At 37.4% G+C, this 26700-nt stretch overlaps 2 protein-coding genes across 3 annotated transcripts in view; one reads left to right on the top strand and one right to left on the bottom strand.

The window, feature by feature from the left end:
* LOC121413595 (zinc finger MYM-type protein 3-like) overlaps positions 1-18188 on the top strand; it is a 33577-nt gene extending 15389 nt beyond the window's left edge. For both annotated transcript variants that reach the window (XM_041606469.1, XM_041606468.1), the window contains 11 exons: positions 408-507; positions 1655-1835; positions 3236-3402; positions 4645-4707; positions 4964-5179; positions 5650-6063; positions 11342-11488; positions 12538-12766; positions 14053-14786; positions 15690-15837; positions 16685-18188. In XM_041606469.1, coding sequence (XP_041462403.1) covers positions 408-507; positions 1655-1835; positions 3236-3402; positions 4645-4707; positions 4964-5179; positions 5650-6063; positions 11342-11488; positions 12538-12766; positions 14053-14786; positions 15690-15837; positions 16685-16979 — 2694 coding nt within the window. In that variant the 3' untranslated portion in view covers positions 16980-18188. The remainder of the gene's footprint in view (positions 1-407; positions 508-1654; positions 1836-3235; positions 3403-4644; positions 4708-4963; positions 5180-5649; positions 6064-11341; positions 11489-12537; positions 12767-14052; positions 14787-15689; positions 15838-16684) is intronic.
* A 2696-nt stretch (positions 18189-20884) lies between these two features.
* On the bottom strand, positions 20885-26700 carry LOC121412882 (alpha-amylase B-like). The gene is made up of 5 exons (XM_041605644.1): positions 26678-26700; positions 25712-25861; positions 24542-24783; positions 22839-23121; positions 20885-21777 (listed from the first exon to the last, which is right to left on the bottom strand). Exons 1-5 carry the CDS (start codon positions 26698-26700, stop codon positions 20943-20945), a joined length of 1533 nt encoding a protein of 510 aa, XP_041461578.1. The 3' UTR covers positions 20885-20942.

Here is a 26700-nt window from a genome sequence, read left to right as displayed (position 1 = left end):
CCCCCATTCTATCTGTTTGTGTAAGATTTATAATTAAGACGGTTGCTGCATGATTAATATTGTTGTAGATCCTCCATCCATCAGTTGTCTCAAGCATATGGCTCAGTATGTTAAGATTGGAAAATAAGGAGATTTCCATTGAAATAAATATATATACAATATATATCCAACACCCTTTTGTGACCTTCCTCAAATGATTTCTCTCCTGTTTTGTAATTCTTATGAAAGGTTATTATGCTCTTAAATTGTCATGCATTGATTAGTTTATGAAGTGAACTCAGAATAGGGGAAAAAATGGATTTGGACAAAGAGGTTGCTTTCTCTTTTGCAGAATGATTTCATTAACATAAAATTTCGGCATTATATTGCTATTCTCTAATTGAATAAATATTTTTTGTGTGATACAGACTAACTGCGTGTTTGTGAGATGCGATCAATGTCATCAAGAGAAGATTCTCTATGAAAAGACACACTTCTCTGGTGAGCCAAGGACATTCTGTAGCCAAGGTAACTCATTTAATTTTTAGAAAGATACATTCATGCTATGAATTCTACTCATTGACTTTGGTTATTAAGATAGATAGGTGAATACATATTCGTTGATTGACTCGTTCTTCTTACCAGTGTATATGTATATTATTCCATATTTGAATTAGGTGTTTTCATTTCTTTCCATCCATCCATTTAATAGATTATTGGTTTATTGACCATTTCATTCATACCGTTTATTTCATTTATTCAAAATATTCATTTTATATATATACAGTATATATTAGATAGCCAAGCGCGATTGATCAATTGCGCGTCACGTGGTATGATCGAAATCCATGTATTTTCCCAGCCGGTCCACCTTCGATGAATATATTGACCAACCGGTCCGTGAATATATTTTTCTACGTGTATGGCGCCCTCTTGTGGATTAGCTGTTACCAACTACACGGAAATAAAATATGTGGGACTAAAGTATCTGGACTGGACTCTAACTTAGATCTATGGCTAGGCCTAAAACAAACTTGATTTGATTAGAAAAGGGCCATTCACTGCATTAGAGTAGTAGTAGACAAAAGTTACATCTAGATCTATACCAGTTCCATCAATCACTGTGACTATCGTAAACAACAGGCTGCACGCATCGTTAGGCCATTTTTATCTACATCATTAAAGGCTATCTAATATAACAGATATTGACTGATGGGATGTGTAAAAAAAATTCTTTGGACCGCCTAAAGGATTAATATTTTCCCTCGTGATCATATTTTCCCTCAGCGCTGCGCGCTTCGGGAAAATATAACCCCTCGGGAAAATATAAATCCGGAGGTCCAAATAATGTTTATAACACACATCGTTAGTCAATATCTGTATAATATATATATATATATAGATGATAATTTGTTATTCAGTAATAAGTTTTATAAACTCACACTTTCATTATTAAATCATTTTTTTGTTCATGACATTGATTAGCGCATTTATCTATACGTCAATATAAAACAAATAATCATTACTGTCATCATAATATGATTGTCCACCTGCACTCCCCCAATCAGTTATATCGGGAGGACAGGTCTGCGGGTCATATTGATCCAGTTTGCTTTTCGCTTTCCACGCACACAAACCGAACTAATGATAATGATAATAATTGTTTTCCCTTCAGGTTGTATGCTGTTGTTCAAACAAGAGATTGTCCAAACCCTTGGGCTACAGTGCATTGTTTGTGATTACTGCGCTCAGATGTGCAAACAGGATGTATCTCAGATGATGGGAGGGATCAAGCGTCACTTCTGCAAGCCCGAGTGCATGTCTAAATACGAGCAATGGTTCTATAAAGTAGCCAGGTAGGACAACATTTATATGATTTAAATCTGCAAGCATGTGCTTCAAGCAATATGTGTCATTATTCATACATTTTACAAGGAATTCTGAGTCCTGGGCCCCATCTTACAAAGAGTAACAATGGTCAGATCAATCGTAATTTTATGGAAATCCATTATAGTCATAATATTTTCTACAAGAAATCAAAAATTATATTCTTTGTAAACAAAAAGAAGCACACTAAATTTTCAAGAAAACTTTGGATGTATGAATACATCATAGAAATATTTTGAACAAACATGCATTTTCAGATAGATTGGATCAATCGCAACTCTTTGTAAGACGGGGCCCAGGTGATGTTTGAAAGTTTGCATGGTGGTGTGAACATTTGCGGAAATGGTTTACCTTACACCAAGTCCTAGACATGACTAGAAAATGTATACAGGAAGAAGTGAAATGGAGAGGTAAGAAAGTGGAATGTTGAAAGGTAGACAATTCTTTTGGGATGGGGGGGGGGTAGAACATCTATTCCATAATATTAATTCTTTTCTGAAATGAGTGAAGACCTTAAAAGGACTGTAAACCAGCCCCGTCTTACAAAGAGTTGCGGGTTATTGATCCAATCAGTCACAACTATGGAAAGTCAGCATCGTCAACATCTAAAATACATGTTTCTTCAAAATATTTTCTAGTTATGAGGTATATTCATACATTTACTATTTTCTTGACATTTCAGTATGCTTTTCCTTGTTTTCAAAGAATATTGTGCAAATTTCCTATAGAAAAAATTATGACACGGATGGATTTCCATAGAGTTACGATTGATTGGATCAAACTCTCTTTGTAACTCTTTGTAAGACAGGGCCCAGAAAAGTTAAGAAACTTGAGTAGTTGGAGAGATGGAAGAAGGCTTGCTTGACTTGGTGAGCAGAGTTGCAAAGCAGGAGAGAAAAATCAACTTTTGGGGCAGGAAGGACCACCTAAAAATAAGTTTGATTTCCATTGAATAATATTCCCTATTGAAACACATATTACAGGAACCTTTTCATAAAGACCATCCAAGCGCCTGTTGCAAAAAGAATTGCAATCAATCCCAACTCTAAAAATCGTTGGCAACTTAATTTTCAACCAATCAACAGCGCGCAATTGGGACTTGCGATTGATTTTTTGGCTTGCATTTAAACGCAACTATTTCTGCAACCGGCCCCAGGTCCTGTAAAACAAGGTTTAGCAATCATTGTAGAACATTTTTTTTATGATTGATTGCATTGACTACAATGTACAAATAAACATGGAAATCGATTGACGATTGATCTCTTTCCTTTGTGTTGCAAGGCCCTGCTCTTAAAGACTGCTTTCTTGTATCCATTTCATGGTCTTTACAAACAGGTGTTAGTAATGACATTTGTATTTACCCCCATAGGTGTGATGGATGTAAGAACACTGGTCGGGAACTGACAGAGAAGTTCACGTGGAGAGGGCAGATGAAACAAGTTTGTAACCAACAATGCCTCTTACTCTTCTACACCCAACAGAACATTCCTAACGTCACTACTCAACTACCAGAACCTATCCCTACATCTACAGCACGTAAGTCAATGGGAATATACACGTAGATGGATGAATAGATAGATGGGTAGATGAATAAATAGATTGATAGCTGGATGTAAATAGGGATCGGTAGATTGTTGATGAATGGATGAATTGATTGATTGATTATGGATAGACAGACAGACAGGTAGAGATGGATGGGTGGATAGATGGATGGATGGGTGGAAGGATGGATTGATTGAGTGATTATGGATAGACAGACAGACAGGTAGAGATGGATGGGTGGATAGATGGATGGATTGATTGATTGATTGGGTGAGTGATCGATTGATTGATTATGTATAGACAGACAGACAGGTAGAGATGGATGGGTGGATGGATGGATAGATAATGGATGGATGGATTGATTGAGTGAGTGAGTGATCGATTGAGTGATTGATTGATTATGGATAGACAGACAGACAGGTAGAGATGGATGGGTGGATAGATGGATGGATGGATGGGTGGATGGATTGATTGATTGATTGATTGAGTGATTGATTGATTGATTGTTTGATTACGGATAGCCAGACAGACAGGTAGAGAGGGATGGGTGGATAGATGGATGGATGGATGGGTGGATGGATTGATTGATTGAGTGATTGAGTGATCGATTGATTGATTGATTATGGATAGACAGACAGACAGGTAGACATGGATGGGTGGATAGATGGATGGGTGGATGGATGGATTGATTGATTGAGTGAGTGAGTGAGTGAGTGATCGATCGATTGATTGATTGATTATGGATAGACAGACAGGTAGAGAGGGATGGGTGGAGAGACAGATAAATAGACTGGTGATTTCCTCTCAATCTTTGTTTTTTTTGTTTATCTTCAAGATTGACTGCCTCAAGTTTTTTTCAGCAAGAAGTGATATGATGATGAAAATAATGAGCTCAGCGTCATTTTCTCATAATCCAAAAATGATTAAACTTCATTCAAGTCATCGACTGAAAAAAGTTACTGTTAAAAATATCATGACAAAACTCACTGTTTTATTATGGTGTCATCAGCTTCTTTTGATTAATGTATTTTTGATGCAAGTTTTGACGAAATAACTCGTGCCACCTTTTCAAGACTTTCATTGATACACAGCTTTTTTGTTGTAAGGAGACAAAAAAAGGTATTTTGGGGGCCATGTCTACACAACTATGAGGATAGTGTATTGACCAGTGAATTATTACAATAATTGTTTTCTTATATCGTTCTTTCCTTCTCATTGATTTAATTTTTTCTATAGAACATGCAACTCCTACCATAGCAAAGGTCATGTCCCTGGCACCCATGGAAAGGCTAAGTGCACGTAAGTCTAAATATTTTGTTTTTAATTTTGACGAATTTATTGCAGTACAATCTGCACAAGATTGTTGTCACTTGACTCCTTAATAAAGAGTTGATTGATAAGTTGTTTACTTTGATAGTGATCTATTATTTCAAACATTCTTTGAAATTGTATCTTAAGCCTTTATATCTGTTATTTTGTTTCCTTCATTACATGTGGAGGCTGCATATCTCTTCAAAACAATAAAATGTGTATTTTGCTATTTTGTTTTCTTTAGCACGGACCATCGTGAAGGAGAACAAGAAGTCCTTTACAAACAAACAGACTCAGATTACAACCAACACTGTCTACATCAAGCCCCCACCCCCACCCCCATCGGGTCTGCCCCCTCCACCAAAGATGGTCCGCAACAAGATCACATCTTGTCGCCCTATTCAGATCACCAAGGCAACCATGTGTCGACCAATTATGAAGGATATGTGCGTTGGAACAGGCAAGTCTTTTGAGGGAGTAAACCCACTGTTTGGAATTTTCCCTCAAAATAACCATCTTCTTTAAAGTGGTCGATGCTAGCTCTTTCAATTCAAATTTGCCCAGTTTAAAATCTAGTTGATATACCTATGCCCCCCCCAAAAAAAAATAGAAAGAAGGAAAAACTGAAACTCCAAGCATCCTTGATTGACAGTGAAAATCAATAGTAAGTGCTTCTACTTTAATAATAAGAACTCCCTTCTGTCTATCATCTTTGAGTGACACTGCTATCAACACTGAATATTTAGATTGAGAAGAAAAAGGTACTGTGTTTGTGCTTTAAAATGGGCTATAAGCCATATTATTATTTGATTATTAATATGTACATTAATCTTTGCTACAGAATGATTCTTATGAACACATGAAAACAATCTTTATGTATTTCCTATGGAAAAGAAGTTGAGCCTCTTGGTGTTTTTATTTCTACTCTAGACTTCCCAAGGGTACCTGCCTTGGTACCAATACCCTTCCCCGTCTTCATCCCGGTGCCTATGCAGATGTACACCACCCATATCCCCCATCCCATGGCCATTCCAATCCCGGTCCCCGCCCCCATGTTCGTCCCCGTGGCGGCACGCGACTGCAACAAACTCCTCAAGACCATGGAGGAGATCAAAGACCGCGTACCTTCAGACCCCCTCGAGGCTGAACTCTTCATGATGGCAGCCGCGGTCGCCAGTGACGAGGACGAGGTGAGTGACCTTGGGTCGGAGCAGATCGCATCAAGGAAGAGGGATAGTGCCAGTGAGAAGGAAGGAAGTATTACCAGTCTTGGACAAAGGACCAGGGCGTCACTTGTTGACCAGGCCATGATGGATTGTGGTATAATGGACGAGCCTATAGATGGTAAGTATGGCAGATTAATTTTATTTAGAAAATATATCACAGAGGGCATTAGTTCGGGCATTAGCATATGTTATTCACCAGGTCTGTGTTATAATGGATGAACTCCTACATATAAATGGTGAGAGTGCAAGAGTTTATAGCATTCAGAGAATACATCAGGGAGGGCATTAGTAAGGGCGTTGTCAAATATTATTCTTCAGCTCGGTGGTATAATCAATGAGCTTATAGACAATAAGGGTAGCTGAGTTGATTGTATTTAGAGGACAATGTATCAGGGAGGGCATTAGAAAATATCATTCAACATTTGACTACTTAGAATAGTAAAGTGAATGATTGTCTATACTGAAAATGATTGGAGAAACTTCAATTTCTCAGGAAATCTTGATATGAGGAAAAATTGTCTTTTATTTCTGCCCTTCTTAGCTCAAATGAGGCATATTATCCAAGTGACTTCTCTTCATTCTGGCCAAATGTCAAATCAGGTCAAATTGTATGAATTTACCTTTACCTTGAATATGTTGATGTTATCTTATTTGGCCATGGTAGACACATGTACTTTGGCATGGATGAGTTTCTTTTTTGAAGGAAATGAAAAAATCAGGAATATTCTTTGATTCATTTTCCATCTTTAAAGTGATGAAATATTTCATGCCTCCTCCCTGATATAAAGTGGTTTCATTAATATCCTTAGCTTTTCTTCTGGAATCAATTTTTATTTTTTATGAAAGTGAAATAAGAAGATTTTTTTTCTTCATGTTAGATTAGATTGTCTCCTCCTTATATAGTCCGGGTTATAATTGAGCAAGGTGCCACACGAAAAAGGAGAAATTTTCATATAGTGCTTCTAGACCAGTTTTTTACGCTGAATATGAATATATGAGGTAACCAGGCTGTATCCTGAAAATTAACCCGTGAGGGCGCTTTTTTCAAAATGGCCGCCAAATTTTCAGAACATTTGAATTTTCGTACATAGATTTTGACATAAACATTCAATTGCCACAAAATTAGTGTCATATGAAAGACGAATAAATTTCCTACAATTTGGTACCATTTATAGGGGATAAGTAGGTCATATGGCTGAGATTTTAAGTAGAAAAGTGCATTTTTTGTCATTTTTTCCAAAAAATTGAAAATTTTGCAAATACATGATTGTACATAATTCTAAGAAAAATGAATCAATGACCTTGAAAAGTTCCAGAAAACTTTATTGATATACTATTATTATGTGGATGAAATTTCAACTCTGTACCATTCTTCTTAGCAAATTTATAAGGTATCAAACTTGAATACTTCAATTTCAGAAATGTCACTTTTTGTATGCATTTCCATAGACATATGTATAACATGTATATGTATAATGTATACTGTAGTTAAAATTAAATCAAATTATCTCCGCTCGTTAATCACTTGGATAGTTATGAGTAGGCTTTTCTCTATCAGCTACATAAAACAAAATGTTGGCACACCAAGGCCTAACACTCTCATAGGGTGGGGAAGTTGAAGCCCCCCCCCCCTTTGGCTATATTATGTTGTTGTATATTGCCTATTTATTGGAAAATCACCATTTTTTGAAGCACCCATTGAGGCAAAAACAGGCATTTCTACTACAGTACAGCCACTTTGTTTGCTTTGAAACCACTTTGAGAGGAAAAAGTAGGCTTTAATTGTTCTACCAGCTACATCCAAAGAAGTGGCACACTGAAGCATACCCCTCTTAGGGGGGGCTTTTGCTTAATAGTGCATATTTATTTGAAAATTCATAATTTTGGACCCAACATTGAGGCCAAAGAGCGTTTGTGCTTTGTTGCACACCCCATTTTATTGATTTGAAATCACTTAGGATAGAGTAGACTTCGTTCTTCCAGCTTCATATAAATAAGCACTGGCACATCGAACCCTAGCCCTCTCAGGGGCTGTCTAAGTAACCCCCCCCCTCTATATCATGTATATTGCTGATTTATTGGATATTTCACCATTTTGGATCACTCATTGAGGCAAAAGCGCATTCCTACTATATAGTACAGCCAATTTTATTTTCTTGCAATGACTTGGAGAAGAAAGAGTAGGCTTTGCTCTATTAGCTCCATATAAAGAAGTGTTGGCAAATCGAAGCCTATCTCCTTCAGGTGGCTTTTGAAGTTACCCAACTAATTTTCATTATTTGACTATTTGTTGAAAAGTCACCATTTAAAGCCCCCATTGAAGCAAAAAGGTGTCTTTGATATATAGTTCTGCCACTTTTATTGCCTTGAAACCACTTAGAGAGAAAAGAATAGGCTTTGCTCTATCAGCTACATAATTTTGTGCTGGCAAATAAAAGCCGGACCCTTCTGGGGGCTGTCGAAATCAGCCCCCTCACGCCTTTGCGTCATTGCCTGTTTATTGGAAATTCACCATTTTTGAGCCCCCATTAAGGTAAAAAGGCATCTCTGATAAATAGTACTGCCACTTTTATTGCCTTGAAACCAATTAAGGAACAAAGAACATGCTTTGCTCTATAAAGAAATGCTGGCACATTCAAGCTTACCCATCTGGGCGGCTGTCAAATCACCCAACCTCTCTTGCATTATTGCCTAATTATTTGAAAATTCAAAATTTTTGAGCCCCATTGAGGCGATATGCACTTCTGCTGTATAAAACACACAATTTCTCTTTCTTGAAACCACTTGGAGAGGAAAGAATAGGTTCCCCTCTTTCAGCTATATAGAACAAATTGCTGCCATATCGAAGCCTGACTCACTTCAGGGGACTATAATTATGTTACCCCACCTTTTTTACGATTTTTGCCAATTCATTGTAAAAATCGCCATTTTGGAACCCCCGTTAAGGAAAAAAACGAAAAATGAGGGCTCCAAGGTTGTGATTTTTTCAATAAATAGGCAATAATGCAAAAGGGATGGGTGATTTCGACAGCCTCCTGGAGGGGGTAGGCTTTTATTTGCCTGCACTTCTCTATATGTGGCTGATAAAGCAAAAACCTATTATTTCGTCCCTAAGTGGTTTCAAGGCATTAAAAGTGGCAGAACTATATATCGGGAACGCCTTTTTGCCTAAATGGGGGCTCCAAATGGTGAATTTCAAGAGGGGGGGGGGTAGGGGTAATTTCAACACTCCCCTGAAGGAAGTAGGCTTTATTTGCCTGCACCTCTTTATATGTGGCTGATAAAGCAAAAACCTCTTCTTTCCTCCCTAAGTGGTTTCAAGGCAGTAAAAGTGGTAGAACTTTATATCGGGAACGCCTTTTGCCTAAATGGGGGCTCCAAAATGGTGAATTTCAAGGGAGGGGATGGGGGTAATTTCGACAGTCCCCTGAAGGAAGTAGGCTTTTATTTGCCTGCACCTCTTTATATGTGGCTGATAAAGCAAAAACCTCCTTTCATCCCTAAGTGGTTTCAATGCAGTAAAAGTGGCAGGGCTATATATCAGAAACGCCTTTTTGCCTAAATGGGGGCTTTAAAATGGTGAATTCTTCAATAAATATGCTATAATGCAAAATGGATGGGTTAATTTCAACAGCTTCCCGGAGGGGGTAGGCTTTTCTTTGTAAGCACTTGTGTATTTGTATCTGATAGAGCAAAGCCTACTCTATCCTCTCCAAGTCATTGCAAGAAAACGAAATTGGCTGTATAGTAGAAACGCACTTTTGCCTCAATGGGCGATTCAAAATGGTGTAATTTCCAATAAATAGGTATTATACATGATAATAGAGGGGGGGGTTGACTTATCAGCCCGTGTGAGGGATAGGTTTCGATGTGCCAGCGCTTCCTAATAATATGTAGCTGATAGAGCAAAGCCTACGCTTTTCTCTCTAATTACAAGAAAATAAAATTGGCTGTATGATATAGAAACGCCCCTTAATATCCCTCAATGGGTGATCCAAAATGTTGAAATTTTCAATAAATAGGCAATATACATGATATAAAGGAGGGGGTGACATTAGACAGCCCCTTATAGGGCTAGGGTTTGATGTGCTAGCGCTTATTTATGTAGCTGGTAGAACACACTACTCTCTCAAAGCAATAAAATACTATAATGCACAAATGCTTTTTTTCCTCAATGTTGGGTCCAAAATGGTGAATTTCCAAATAAATTGGCAATAAGCAAAAGGGGGAGGGGTGATCCTCCCCCCCTCCCCCCGAGAGGGGTTGGCTTCGATGTACGTGTCACTACTTTCGATGTAGCTACAAAGCTTAATACTCTTTTCCTCTCCAAGTTGTTTCAAAGTAATTAAAGTGGCTGTACTGTATAGCAAAAATGCTTTTTGCCTCAATGGGTGCTTCATAGGCAATATACAACAACATAATATAGCCAAAGGGGGGGGGGGCTTCAACTTCCCCACCCCATGAGAGTGTTAGGCCTTGATGTGCCAACATTTTGTTTTATGTAACTGATATAGAAAAGCCTACTCTTAACTATCCAAGTGACTAACGAGCGGAGATAATTGGATTTAATGTTTAACTATATACATTATACATATTATACATGTTATACGTATTAGTCTATGGAAATGCATACAAAAAGCGACATTTCTGAAATTGAAGTATTCAAGTTTGATACCTTATAAATTTGCTAAGAAGAATGATACAGAGTTGAAATTTCATCTACATAATAATAGTATATCAATAAAGTTTTCTGGAACTTTTCAAGGTCATTGATTCATTTTTCTTAGAATTACATGTATGTAACATCATGTATTTGCAAAATTTTCAATTTTTTGGAAAAAATGACAAAAAATGCACTTTTCTACTTAAAATCTCAGCCATATGACCTACTTATCCCCTATAAATGGTACCAAATTGTAGGAAATTTATTTGTCTTTCATATGACACTAATTTTGTGGCAATTGAATGTTTATGTCAAAATCTATGTACGAAAATTCAAATGTTCTGAAAATTTGGCGGCCATTTTGAAAAAAGCGCCCTCACGGGTTAATTTTCAGGATACAGCCTGGTTACCTCATATATTCATATTCAGCGTAAAAAACTGGTCTAGAAGCACTATATGAAAATTTCTCCTTTTTCGTGTGGCACCTTGCTCAATTATAACCCGGACTAATAAGCCTTTTTCCTATGAATGAAAATTTTGTAAATGTATTTCATTCAATTCATTCTTATTAATTTTATTAGTTTAATCTCATCTTAACAAATAATGAAGTAAGCTTTTCTGAAATATAGGGGTACAGATAACTTCTTTAGCCTAAATCTGTGCTTGAAATATCCGTAGTGACTTAATCTCAATCTTGTAAAGTGATACGGTAGATTGTGTTTCTTTGTGACAGATATGGGCGTTGATGAGCTGCTTGCCAGTCTTTCCTCACCGGATGTTTCTGATGATATCCTCTTGATGAATGCTGATCTTGAAGATGATGATGAAAGAGAAAAGAAGGATCTTTTACTTGAGCTTTCTCAAGGGCTCGATGCCCTAGGTCAGTATAATCATTAACCTCATCTAAGGCCGGAGATACACATGTGTCAGGTCTGAGGCCGCCTCCAATGCCGGCTTCAAGCTGGCCTCAAGTCTGTAATTTAGGTAGTGTTACACATACGCCAGAAGTAGACTGAAACCAGTTGAAGATTCTTTATCTACGATGCCTACATGTATTCAAGAGACACGTGTGCCTGTCTTTCCACATCAGCATTTTGTATTGGTCATTAGGAATGATTATTATTCGCTATTTCTATTTCAGTGGTTAAGCTACCTTGGGGGGTAATTGCAGGACGGACATCACCTTCTGGGTGGACTCATTTGAGTCCGGCAATCAAAAATATTTGATACATATATGTCGAGCTGCCTTCGAGCCGTCCTCAGTCCACTTTCGACGTTATGTTCCAGGGAAATGTCTTTCATGGAAAGTCTTGTCAGTGATTTTCAATTACTTATTTCTTTTGAGCCAATTTCAGTAGCTTATAACAATGGTCAGTGAAAATCACTGGCTATTTCTTTCATGAAACACTACCCATTTCTATTGTTTGCTTTGAACCATTGGTTATAGACCATGGGGATAGCTAATCCCCATTTGCTTGTTTTATTAACAAAATTTCCCCTCCTTTTCCCCATAGACAATGGTTTGTTTATTAATAAGGGGTATTGAAAAATTCTTCATTCAGACAGTCATAAACCAATATACATTCAAACTTGTGTATTAAATCCACCAAAGGGAAATAGTGGGAAAGATGGCCACTGGATACAGGATGGCCTTTAAAGACAGGTTCTGTAACACATATTCCTTCCAAATTGGAGACAATTTGATGGCCACTGGAGACAGATACAGACATGTGGCTGCAAAGATAGGTTCAACTGTATTTGAAATAATTCTTATTCTTCTGAAATAGATCTGTTCCAATTATTCAAGAAATAAAAATCATCAAAAGTTAACCTTCATCTGTGATTTTTTTTTTAAAGTTTGGTCGAAAATTGGGTGGCATTTTAATAACAGGTTTGAGTAAGTCTTTATCTCTTTCTGTCGTGAATTAGGTCACATCCCAGAGTCAGAAGCAGATCCTCCTCCTCCGCTGCCACTCACAAAGAAGGTCACAAGAATCACCCTCAAGAAGAAACCAAAGAAACGGAAGAGGCGGGTGAGACGTAAGCGTGCATCTGCTCCTCCCGCCCCGTCCTTGGCCCCTGCTCCTCCACCACAGGATAATGTAACTGGTCTGGGACTCCGTCGCAGTAGCCGTGCCAAACGCACAAAAGTCTATGTGTAAGTATTGATATATACTACTCCATCATAGTAACTTAATGAGCTATCAGTGTGTAGGCTATATTAGCTGGGGTGAATGATTTAGAATCTGTTTCAGGGCAACTGGGAAATTTACGGGAATGTAGAATTATGCTATAGGTCTTATTGATCCTATAAGAAATCGATCTTAATATGACATAGTGCCACTGCAAATAGATACAAATATAGCATGAATAGGCCTAGACATTTCAGATACCTTGCCAGCATACGGGTCGTGTGGTCCAGTGGTTAGAGCATTGGACTCATAATCGCAAGGTTGTGAGTTCGAATCCCAACTCTGCCATTGTCTCCACTTTGAAAAAAATGCCCAAGAGTGATATCTGTCGTCTATTATGTCAGCCACTGTGACTGATTAACCTAGACGTAAAATGTTTCCAAGGTAATTGTTTATATACCAGCTTGGCGTTTACCAGCGAAAAATGCTGTCCTGCCGAGTTCCTGCGGGAGTTACCACAAACAGAAACAGCATATTCCCAATGTGATTTTGTTTTGTAAATCAATTTTTTTTTAAATGGATCCCTCTTCTGTGATGTTCCTGAATGATATGAAAAGGATTGTAATATCTCCAATGGGATTCTTTTTCCTTACAGAAATGAATTTTACCTTTAATTCAGGCATTTCTTTTTATGCCTCCGCCACTTTAGGTGGTGCCAGCTAGGCACTTTGTTTTGGGGTTGTCTGTCCATCCTGTTTTTCTTCTTTTGATAGCACAAGAACCATCTGATGGATTGACCTCATTTTTGGATCACGTATATGTATGGCCGTGACAATGACCTAATTAGTTATTGGGTGTGGAGCTCAAACGGTTAAGGTCATATAGGTCATATATATATTGAAAGCCTTGTTCTCGCAATTTATACAAAAACTGTTTGACAAATCAACTTCAAACTTGGGTCATGTATGCATATTGGAGTGATGGTGATCTGATAGGTGATCTGATAAGTTTTGAAGATCAAAGATATAATTATATACCTTAAAGTACCACTTCTAAACGCTCATTAATCATATAAGGTATCGACTACAAAATTGGAAGACATATGCTTACTTTGATGGTTTTCACAAATCAGAATAAAGCATGCAATATAGATTAGATCTGAAAATGGTGGAGGCATAAATTTTGAATATGTGCAGTCGAGAATCCATCTAGTTTGATATTTCATTCTGGGGTTACTTAAAAACAATAAGCCATCAAGATTGCAGCATCCAAAATAATTAACAAGTTGAGTATGCAATATTTTACTTACCAGGGATGAAGATAGCCAAGAAGATGTGGATGATGATGAAGAGGAGTATGAACCCTCAGTCTCATCATCATCGGAAGAGGAGATCGTTGAGACCGTCGAGGAGCCCATTGACCCTCAACCGATCGCTCGTGTGCCAACGTTACCCCCAACAGACGATGCCTGGGTGACGGCTGGTCTTCTTGCATATAAGCTGTTTGTTATGGGTCTTGATGAGAGTCTCAAGCCTCTATCACAGAGGATCAAACCCAATCTCCTGGAGTGTAGTCCTGATATCATCCATCGCGCTTTGATCCAGTTTGTCCGCGACGCCCGGCAACCCGACGGCGAACCGTATTCTCCAGAAACCATCCTCCTAATGTGCCTTTCCATTCAGAGACACCTCACCGACAACGGCCGCCTGGACAACTTCCTGGCCGGCCCCAGCTACGAGCACTTCCGGATTTGCCTCCACAATGCTCTTAGCCCTTGGGTGCCCAACGTGCACCCCACCACCGGTCTGCTCCTCAACTCCCGCATCAACGAGGAGATGATGTGGGCTTCCCAGCAGTTGGGGGCGCACTCACCCCACGTTCTACTCAGCACCATCTTTTTCTTCAACTGTCGGAACCTGAGGATGAGGACAGCGGAGGAACATTCCAAGCTAGCTTTCTTTCGCATGCAGAAGTTGGTGAAGAAGGCCAACACTCCCAGTGGGAAGGTCTCCCTTCTCCGCTACTTTCCTCCCAAGAAGAAGAACGGTGAGTGTTGTGCTTTGTGGGGTGTTGCATATCATAAAAGGGGGTAATCCAATAAAATAATTGACTGTTTTTGCTAAAATTCTCTCTAAATTATATTCAAATGGTTTGAAAACTCACAATTCTTTCCACTTTATCACTTTGTTGTTACCTTCCTAATACTATAGATGCTGCTGAAGTGATTTAAAAATCAATCTTTTAAATCCATCCTTCTCAATATTATTCTTTCCATTTATTGAAATGGTATGAAACTTTGTGGGGCATTGTGATCTAGTGGTTACGACTCTTGTCTTTCATTCAGAAGGATGATGGTTCAAGCCCTATCCATGTTATGTTTTCCTTCAGCAAGAAATTTACCAACATTGTGCTGCACTCAACCCAGGTGATGTGAATGGATACCCAAGTAGGATTAATTCCTTGAATGCACACAGTGCTGGAAAGCAGCTCAAGATAATGCTTGGGTAGTAATAATGATAGAAATGTGCCTCAGACTAAATTATTTCTAGATAGATGGAGCTATACAAATGCCTATTATTATTACCCTTTAATTGTATCCCCAACAGGTGCTATTTGAGAATACCTTAGGTTCTGCAGAGTCACTCTGCTTAATCTTATTATTCTCATCAAATTTGGTACCCAGAGGCAAAATGTGGGGTCATTGTTGCCATGATAATTGTATTTATTTGTCAAATTTGTGTGTGGGCTGTATATATCTCAATGATGGATAATGCGGTGGGTTCAGGGGATACATGTGCTCGGCCGTGCGACCCGCAGAGCATTTCTAGTTCTTTATTATTATGAACAATTGGAAGTTCACTTTGATTATTGTTGTCAGGAAGACATGAAATGTGTGAATGTTGTCGACTTATTACACAACGACATGGATGGTTTTCCCTTTCCATACAGATGCTGCTGAAGCAGGAAAGACTGGGTTGCTGAACATTGGAAGGGGGAAGAAAAGAGAGTATGATCCAGAGACCCTTGATCAGAGTGAAAACACAGAGAACCAGCTGCGTTGCCCTGTCAAGCTCTATGAATTCTACCTCTCCAAATGGTAAGAATATTCATCTTTTTGGGGTCACTTGGCTTCCATAATGTGATCAACATTTTTTTAACTTCATCATTTTATTGCACATTCAAATCATTCAAAAGAAAGGAATTAGTACAAACAAGAGAAGAAGATTGCCCAGAGTCCCATAACACAGAGGTTAGCGATCAATCGTAGGTTTGAATTTCACAATTAATTGTACATCATAGTTAGAACAATCAATAAAAAAAAAGGAATAGAATGATTGCTAAGCTTGAGTTACAACCCACATGTATCTCTTTTATTAACAACTTCACTTACTGCTCAAGTCAATGAGGGATTTAACAAGTTCAATAAAACAAGAGGCAAATCATTTCTTGGAGGTTAATGTATAGGGATTCGGATGTATGGATGCATTTTATTTCAACCCAATTACACAACATATATTAATTTTGGTAGTTTTGACATCCAGTGGTACCTTCAGTGGAATCCTTTGTTTTGATTGGGTGTTTAACAAAGTTTCCACAGTATTTGTGATTGGATGAAACAGTTAACTGAATATTAGCTTTTATGCAATGGGGTCCAGCGTTTTATCAACACTTTTGTCTGACAAGTTGTCAGATCTGACAGATTTCCATGATTCTAATTGGCTGATAAGCACTTTTACTATGGAAACTGTCTGGTAAAGCGGCCGACAAGTTCCTCTGGAGAGCGTTTCATGAAAGGAATTGTTAGATGTTTTTTTTCCATCTATAGCATATTTAGAACAATGATTTCTAAGATTGTGAAAGATATGGAAGATATGTTCTCTTTTTATAAGGAAGATGTTTGATTTATTCAATCATTAATATTTTCATTTGTCTTTCTCCTGTAGCCCTGAGAGCATCAAGATGCGGAACGAGATCTTCTACCTCCTTCCGGAGCATGCCTGCATCCCAGACAGTCCTGTCTGGTACTCCGCCACCAAGCTCCCTGATGAGCAGATGGAGAAGATGCTCCTTCGCTACGGCATGATCCAGGAGGTCCAGGCAGGCTGGCAGCAGAAGATGAAGGAGGAAGAGGAGGAGGCAGAGCGGGCCGCTGAGCTTGAACGACAGAAGGAGGTCGACGGTGAAGGAGACGGAGCGGTCGAAGGACAGGGGTCGTCGGTGGAACAAGAAACGCATTAACAAACCACGTGATTATGATGTAGCTCAGTTCAAACCAGCTCCTGACTCCTCCTGTACCTTCCTCGATATGGGTAACAATTTCCCTTTTTATATACCAAATTGATGTAAGAGGTCATTTTCTGTCATCCTATTGCTCTACTGCACAGTCATCTTACATCAGACTTGTGGTGGAATGCAAAACTTCAGTTCTATAAGGTCATCAATTTTAATGCGACGTCAATGCTGAAACCAGGGTTGAATTGATGGTCAAATGAGTTGTCAGTAGCATACCCAGGAGGGGGGGGAGGATTGGGGCATATCCAAACCTTGCCACCCCCCTTTTTTTTGAGCCATTGAAATATTTGTAGCTTGTCAATATGTTTTGTAACATAAGTCCCCTTTACCTTCATTTGGGAGTGAGGTTCTCTTTTTCTTTCCTTGTCAGATGTTCTGAACAAATATCCCCCCCCCCGCTCCTTTTGGAAAATCCTGCATCCTTCCCCTTATTGGTGATTGTTCTTTGAGAACTGTTCAAAGCTACTGAAAATCTTGAATATGATTGATAAATTGATATTTATCAGTGTTAAAAACTAATGAAATCCTTGAATATGCTCAATAAATTGGAATTTATAGTGAAATATGTGCCATTATCCCATATACTTTCAGTAGTACATGGGATTAAACAAACTACTTGGGCATGCTCGGGCAGTAATATAGTCCAATGAATTGGTTTGAAGTATTAAAAGTGAAGAATAAAACATTCTAGAAATTAATTTTGATGTTGAAAAATTTTCAAGCAAATTCGATGAGGATACTAGAATGAGTATTAAGACCAACAGTTAACTTCGCGAAGCTGAATTTACTATTTAGTAATCTAAAAAATATAAAATTCATGCATGTCTAATCACAGTATTTGACAGAATTGAAGGAATGATAATGTAGATGGACAATTTGTTGATACTTTGCTGGGGATTACTTTACAGACGGTAGGTTCTGACTCATGCCTGGTGCTAATAAATCATTGTAATCATGTAGTAGACTTCTGAGACCCTTTTTTTTTGGGGGGGGGAGGGGCTGGGGACTTCGGTAGTTGAATGGTTTGTGTTTTGTTATCTTTCGACTCGTTTAGAATTTTAGTAATTGGTTCAAGCGTATTATGTTGTACATGTACATGATATTATGTTATGTATTCATCAGTGGCTTTGGATATCCATGTATATATGCTGTAAAGTTACTGGTCTTTTTTTTTATTTTACTTAATTTTGGTGAAAACTGAAGGACTTTTCAAGCCATGTTCAGATGTAATGTGATTAAGGTTGGCATTTAGACACGGCAAGACACACATCCCTTGTACCGGTTTGTTGACAAGTGTTATACACTTCAATCCCAAAAGCTCATAATTGAAGTTCCATGAATAAATGATTTTCTGAATTTTTGCAACCTGCCAATTATTTTTCTTGAATAAGAAAATTTCCATTTTAGCTCCTGTGTTTCTCTCTCTGAACAAATTTATGTAAGCTTGAATGGGAAGTTTAAAATACTTCCTATTTCTGGAATTAGTAATTTGTCCTTTTTCTTGGTTTCCTGAGTTGGCAGATATGAAAACCTATTTTTACACCAACTATTCAGATGATTTCATAATCATGTGACAACAAGGTTTAAGTTCTGGATTTTGTTATTGCCTAGTATACCATTTCATTTGTTAAATAATGTTTCTGATGTTCATCACACAATGCCTCAACATAGAACCATGCTGAATGTTATAGTACCATCCTTTACAAACCTGAAGTCTGAAGACAAATGGAAATTAAAATGTTCAAGTTGAAAATGTAGAAAATAAATTGAACTGCTTGTCCATATGAGGATATCATGTGCGTTTCTGTATTCATTTTATATGTCAGGGAATGGTTTATTTTCAGTCCAGTTTTACTATCTCTCTCTCTCTTTCTTGTCACATGGTGCCCATAGGCACTCCTGTGGACCTTGCAAGAGCCTTCCACCTATCTCCGTCTAAAAGCCATTTCTTAGCCAAAATATTAATTAATCGAGTTAACGGAGTTAGCCAAACTTGATATGAGACAAACCAACCTGGGGCCACATACCTGGGCCCCATTGCATAAAAGTTAACCATTATGGTAACTTTGCCATCCAAGGTAACTACCATGGTAACATGGCTCATCAGCCAATCAAAATCAAGGATTCCATGATAGTTGCAATTGGATGGCAACATTACCATAATGGTAAATTTTATGCAACGGGGCCTTCTACCATTGTAGGCACTTGGCCTACTAGCAGAAGATCTACTTATCAGTCTAACACCACTAGGCTAAATGCATTTGGTCTATTAAATTAATTCGATCACATTACTGATGGGTCTTCACCACAGGTAGTCCAGTACCCACTTAGTCTAATTGTCATTTAGTCTACTCCCCAGTTGGTATAATTTCCACTCTACTTATTGTGTTTTAGCTTGTCAAAAGAAAAGAAAAAAAAATGGTCCATAAACAGTTTATATAATCACAAAGCCTATAGTGATGTTAGACCAAGTGTATGAGAGAAAATGAGAATAGCCTAAATGAGAATTAAACAAAATGGTTATGTGGCAATTAGAACACAAGTTTTTTTTCATGGATGTAGAGAAAGACCATCTAGAATGAGATCAAGGTTGTAAATCAGTAATTTTATAATAATTGTATATAAATTAGACTCTAAGCAAGTAGACACTGTTTGACAGCAGAAAACCTGAGAAAAAAATTGTCAAATTTCTTCTGCCATAAACAATGCCTCAGATGATCTTTTTCCCATGATAGGGTGAAATATATATCCTACCCTTTACACATATTAAGCTGTTGTAAGGTATATTAGTTTCCCCCCGATTTTGGTAAATTTGTTACCCTTTTTCACTGCATACATTTCATTGCCATCCCTTTTTCAGGAATCAGGACCTTATTTCACACAATGGGAATAAAAAAATTCTGACCATTTTTTTTATTATGATCCTTATTTGCAATCCATTTTCAGTGGTACATATCACAACACACATTCATAATATTCTCTTTCTCTTCTCTGTTTTCATGACAAATAAATGAGCCTTAGAAAATTGAACAATTTGCTGTTAAATTACTTTACTCGCTTATTTTTCACTCTTGATTAACTTGCATTCAATTTTAAGTTGGCTGTACACGATGTGAACATGCAGGAACAAAATAATAATTCATGTATCAGATACAGATGAGAGCTTTTTTTCGGAGGGGGGTGGTTTGACTTTTCAGTCAATTATGAAGTAAATGATTTCAAAACCCTTTTAATGGTTAAGGTACTGAGATTTTCATTTAAATCTGTCTCTGTAGAAGTTTTACAGTCTACGGTTACACTTCGTAATTCTGAAGTTTCTTTATTCTGAAGATTCGTAATTCTGAAACACATAAATTGCCTATACCTCGATGTTCGTTAATCTGAAAGCGAAAAAGGGTTCATTAATCCGAACATTTGTGGCGTAATTCCGAAGGTTTGTTAATCCGAAAAGGAAATGAGGTTCGTAATTCTGAAGGTTCGTTAGTCCGAAAACGAAATGAACAACGAACCTCATTTCGTTATAAACGAAACTTCGGAACAACGAACCATATTTCATTTTCGGATTGTTGAACCTTCGGAACAACGAACCTTAATTCGCTTTCAGATTAACGAACCTTCGGAATATGGAATAACGAAGCTTCGGAATTACGAATGTATATGACAGTCCACAACTTCAGAATAGGGTCCCTTGTGTCTGCCATTTGATTAGAACCAGATATGAAGAGGCACAGCCCTAGGCACATCACCATGGTTTCCTATTAACGGGTGTTAAGCAATCAAGGAAATTCATGTTAATTAATTTACAGGATTTAAAAATAAGTTAATCATTAAATTTCATTTTCATCCTGTTATAGTGTTTTATGGCTTCATTCTGTTGATTTGTAGGAGTGCCATTGCAAGATGATCTTTCTAGTTCCACTTGCATCCACCGCCACTGCCGGCTTTGTCTCTCTCAGTGAGTGCTATCATCGAGTCTTCCCCTGGATGGAGGATGATCTCAGCCCACCCGTGATCGTTCACGGTTACAGTTTGGCCAGTACAACCAGTATCGGTTGGGTCTCCGCTGATCAGATCACAATAGTGCCCAGGTGATAGCCCTGTGGGCACCCAGCGTATCACTTTGTCTTTGTCGTTGCTAAGTGCGAAGAAAGCGTTGCTGCCCCTTGAGAAAGAGATGAAATCAAACTGTTCATCGGCTCTCCAGTTCGAGACTGGTTCCATTCCAGCAGCATTCCGGAAGCAGGCCATGTTGCGGATCTGTCTCCAGCGATGTTCGCAGACCCAATCCCCATCGCACGAACCGTCATTCTTGATTTGTGGGAGCAGCGTGTCGCCATTTTTATTGCATGGAGGTCCATGTTCGCCATTGGTGAATTGATATGAGCTCATGATCCTAGCGACTCCATAGTTCCAGGCGAGGGTAAATGCTGTTGCTTTCTTGTATGCCGCGCTGTCTTTGAAGGTCAGAATGTGACCTCCGCCACCGTGACCTCTTTGGTTGTCATGGTTATCCACGAAAACCAAAGCTTGCGACTTATCAAGCAATCCCCATTCCCTTCCCAATGTCCTAAAGTCTCTCAGCGCTTTCGTTCCCTTACCAAGTTTTTCAATTTCGTAACAGAATTTAAACTCTGTCACATCGCCGCTGGAAACGTACTCGGTTGATTTTATGGGTTCGAGATCATTGATGGCTATGACTTCCTGGTAAATGTATGGATCAGTACCAAAAGTCGTCTTTCCCAATCTGAATGTAATGAAGAACAAGAGGAAGTGAAATAAAAAATACAGATCATGTTTTCACTTGCAAAAGATTCTAACTTAAATAAAAAAATTAGCAAAAGATTTTTTAAAACAAAAATGCTCCAATACACTCTCAATGTAAGTACAACTCCATTTATAAAGTGAATTCTCATAACAAAAAATGTTGCATATTTTGTTTGCCTTTTGACAGTTTTAAATGAGTGTATTTTATGAGCAGAAACCTAGAACTCTTAAAATATGTTTTACCAAGCAATAACTCAAGATAGGGATAGATTTCATTTTTTTGTTGTTGGTCAGTGCGCTTTCTGTATAAAGCTTTGTATTATTTTGGTGAAACAGTTCTATCTGTCTTCATTAATATGCAATGAGTAAGGTCGTAATGTCATATCTGCACTTATTTGTTTTTATTATGTGAAATCATATTCAAAGTTTGTCCACCAAGAATGAAAAAAAAAATGGATTAACAAGTCTTGTGTTTCACTTTTTAATGAATTCAGGTGAAAGAAATGAAGGCCACGTAACACTGGTTTTAGCTTCTAGATTTATTTGTCACGTCACTTTAATAATCAGGCTTTTGATTTATCTTTGAGATGTTCATCATGGTAGTCTGCAGGGAAAATCACACAAGTTAAAGACGATACTCTGTTAATAAAATTTAATATAAAGTGTATATATATATATATATATATATATATATATATATATATATATATAATAATCAAACTAATGAAGAATAGTCAAAGAATGCTCAAATATTTTAGCATTCTTTGACTATTCTTCATTCAGTTTGATTATTTTCTTTCCATGACGGGGGCATACATCGTTATTTTATTGTGTTTATGATATATATCTATATATATATATGTATATATATATATATATATATATATATATATAGATATAGATATATAGATATATATATGTATTGATATGTGTTACATTTAATAATAGATCGAGACACCACGACATGTCTGATAGTCATCTTTCACCTATATATTGTATATATATATATATATATATATATATATATCTATACTTTCTTACTTATTGACAACGTTTTGAATTTCCGAGGGTAACATGTGCTTGGCGGCATCAATTCTGAATCCTGCAACACCGTAGCTCAAAAGCTTGTTGAGGTAACTGACTACCTTCTCCACAGTTTGTGGTATGGAATAGTCAAGGTCGTCCAAACCATTCAATTCGCAGAACCGGACCTGGTGGGCGTTGCTGTAATCTTTGATTTCGTTCGTATCTGTGCCGCATTTACCATTTTTGGCATGGAAGTTCCACCAGTGGTACGGCACTTTCGGGAATTCATAACTGTTATCTGAGAAAATAAGAATGTAGCGGTAAATATTGAACAATTTTGGAAACTTCAATGAAACTACAGTAGTGTTGAGAATATCACCATCTGGGCCCTGTTGCATAAAAGTTACCATTACGGTAACTTAATTATCCATCCAATGGTAACTTCCATGGTAACGATGATCAACAGCCAATCAGAATCGAGGATTTTGGGGAACTCACCTTTGGATGTCGTAGTTGCCATAATGGTAACTTTTGTGCAACAGGGCCCTAGTGTTTCGATGACCACACCCTTTTAAAGCAGAAACGATCAGAAGCCTTAATAGCGCCATCTCAAGTCCTCAACTACTCACATATGGCCAGCTTAATGCAACACTGAGCTGTGTAGTCTTGTAATATAAGCCCACTTGAATATCGCACTCATTCACCACACAATGCATTCATACCACACTAATTATGTTACCAAATAGCAAAACAAGTACATTTGTCCAAAAATTATATGCTAATTCTTTCTCTGTATTATTGATGGTTATCTCAAAATGTATATTTTCAAGACTAGTTATTAATAACACACAGTCAATGAAAGACCCCCCTAACTTTGTCAGTTTGCTCCCCCTTTGTTAAAATGTTAAGTGTAAAAATTACAATCTGAATTTCTTACTTAAAATAACCAAAACATGATGCATTACAGGAACTTTACCTTACTTTATTTCATATTGACTCTCCATGATTACAAATTTATTATATGGCAGTAGTTATTGATACAAATAGATTACCATTCAAACTTCCCTTAATATTTTTTTTCACGCTGCCCTGTGAAAACCTCTTTACTTTCCCCTGGGGGGGGGGGGGGGCATGAAGAAAGAGTTATAGGTCAGATTATCCGCGCCAGTCTTCTGGTTGGTTGGGGAGAGGGACCATTATTTGGCTGAATACATGAATTAAATCTACTCTAGATCTTGACTAGCAATCAACAAAAAGCTTATTGGACTGATACAAACTGCATTTGTATCATTTAAAAAAAAATAAGTTTGTATCTAATGATATAATATTATGCACAGGCTATTCAGAGCGTGGATTAGACCATAATAAATTTTAAAAAAAGCAATCAACAACATATTTGCTTGGGGTTACTGTGACTTGAGCAGATCAGATCTGGTATCAAGTGATTTGTTTTTATATAAAGGGAAGACGCAACACCTCCATATTAGGCAGAATAGATGGTCCTGTGGATTTGCATTGTTCTCCGAAAAAACCTGAATAGAAATATGATAATGAATTCCAAAATGTCATAAAAATCAAAGAAGGCGCAGTGTCGGGTGGTAGCATTTCTATCTGAGCATAAAGGATTGGTCGAGTAGATTTGCATTTTTCTCCGACCTCCAATGATCAATGTTCTCGTTAAAATTGTATTTGTAACTAAACTTTTCACACATCCTTACCATTTGCCATGTGGTTGATGACGGCGTCGACGTAGATTCGAACCCCGACCTTGTTGCATCGTTGTACCATGTCCTTAAACTCCCTTTCTCCACCACTCCTGCTGTTGATCTCGTAACTCACGGGTTGGTAGCGCGACCACCAAGTAAAGTCTGTTTTGCCGTCGTCATGGTAAATTTTGTGGTATATGTGTTCGTTGGGAGGGGAAACCTGTACACCAGCGAACCCACGAGGTCCTAGAAATCTGATTGGTGTGCGGGGATGGGAGAGACATTGAGATGGGGATAGTGAGAAGAAGAAGAAGAAGAGAGACCAACAGACCAAGTCAATTATCATAACCGAAAACAATGAAAATTAAGAAACAATTATCACAGAAAAAACATCTTCATCATCTTCATCACCTTTATCATCATCATTATCACATCATCATCTTCTTCCTTTTCTTCTTCTTCTCCTTGTACTGCTCCTCCTTCTTCTGCTTTTTTTTCTTCTTCTACTTCATCATCAGTTCGTCATCGTCTTCATTGTCATCCTCAACTTCATATTAATGATAACGGTATAAATGACCTTATATTTTGTCATCCTATGATGAAAGGAAGAAACTGGGATTAAATGAAAAAGAAACGTGTCACTGTTTTATGTAGAAATTCATAGAGTTATAAGCTTGCTTTTAAAACGTCTATATTGCAGAAATTTGGCGCTCTTTGTGACCCCAATTCCTTAAGCACCATGAACACAGAGCACACTCACAAAAAATTAACCCAAATAAAGAGAAATGAATTTTGAAAAGAAGTTATTACAGTTTCGGTAATAAATTATGGTATGGGGGGGGGCGTCGTTTCTCTTTACACTTAGCTACTTTCGTCTTTATTATTTTTTTTTACTAATACAATGTTTTCATCTTTATATGCATGCATCAGGACCATGATGAAAACACCTATATGATTATCATGTTTTAACCTGCATGAATAAATAAATGAAAATAATTATGAATTATATTTTTCCTGAAACAAAAGTACCCACTTCTTTGCCAAAATAGCAACAAGTACAGATTCGAACAAGTGTATAGGTTCATCATCTGATGTTCTTATCATGAACATTATAAGAATTTTAAAGGGGATAAGAAAAAATATTCAAAAGAAATGTGTTTACAAAATATAATGTGCATTTACGTTTCACATTCTTGGGCAATGGCTGGCCACTTCCATTCAAAGAGGTGGACGATGGTCGAACGACTACCCACGAAGTTTGGATCGGAGAACCCGGCGTGGGTGGTGACCACTGCCACGAGAAGAACAACACCACGAAGCAACATCGCAGGTCTGGGAAATAATCAGATCCCAATATAAAACCCGTATAAAATGTTCTTGAATGAAACAAATTGTCATGATAAATTTATATCAGCAGAAACAGCAATTGGAAATATTTTGCTGATATTCTGATGGTATATTCGTAAGCAAGTAATTTTTGCTGGCTCGCTCTGTAAAAAGGTACAGATTATTTTGGAAAGTAATCGAATATATCAATGTAAAAATGAAGACAACAATAAACATCCGCGGTAGTTTAACACTAATTTGTACATAAAGTAAGAATGAAACGAATTCTATAGTTTTCCGAGGTTCCTTATAATCAGTTTAAATTAAAGTAATCAAATAAGGCATGATCAAGAACGAGTTATATTGTGTCCTGGAAGGTTTCATTTTGGAAAGTAAACAAATTTATGCAATATAAGGTGACCGAAAAACATATTTCTTATATACCCTATTGGTACGACATACACACATCAATCAATGCTCGAGTCGGTTGCTTATTGGAACCAGCAATGTGAATTGTAATAAAAACGTGTCATTTTTTTGTGTTGAAAAAAAACACAAACAGAATTTTTTGAAAGAACTAAAAAATTGCCAAATTACTGACGTATTTTTTATGTTTTTGGCAATATGTCTTAGATGTGAATTTCTTAGGGCAAGTTTACAGTAAATTCGTCGGTATGAATTATCTCTTTTGATATGGTTCATATATACACGAAAAATAAAACCTCGATTTAGAAATAAAAATACTTTCATAATAAATGAATAATCCTTTGTTCCCAAAAGATTATAAAACGGGATAAAATTCTTCTTTTGTCTTTTTCTCACCCGGGAAGCATGATATCTTCCAT

The sequence above is a fragment of the Lytechinus variegatus genome, chromosome 4 (genome assembly GCF_018143015.1).
Source record: "Lytechinus variegatus isolate NC3 chromosome 4, Lvar_3.0, whole genome shotgun sequence".
NCBI classification, from domain to species: domain Eukaryota; kingdom Metazoa; phylum Echinodermata; class Echinoidea; order Temnopleuroida; family Toxopneustidae; genus Lytechinus; species Lytechinus variegatus.
Note: the sequence above shows the minus strand (reverse complement) of the source record. Positions and strands in the feature narration are given on the sequence as shown.

What these genes read in the sequence shown, in the direction of transcription:
- LOC121412882 (XM_041605644.1), bottom strand. Translation starts at nt 26,700, where the DNA reads ATGGAAGATATCATGCTTCCCGG. An exon ending in GAAGATATCATGCTTCCCGG is followed by an intron (nt 25,862 to 26,677) that starts GTGAGAAAAAGA and finishes ATTATTTCCCAG; the next exon opens with ACCTGCGATGTTGCTTCGTG. An exon ending in ATTCAAAACGTTGTCAATAA is followed by an intron (nt 21,778 to 22,838) that starts GTAAGAAAGTAT and finishes CATTACATTCAG; the next exon opens with ATTGGGAAAGACGACTTTTG.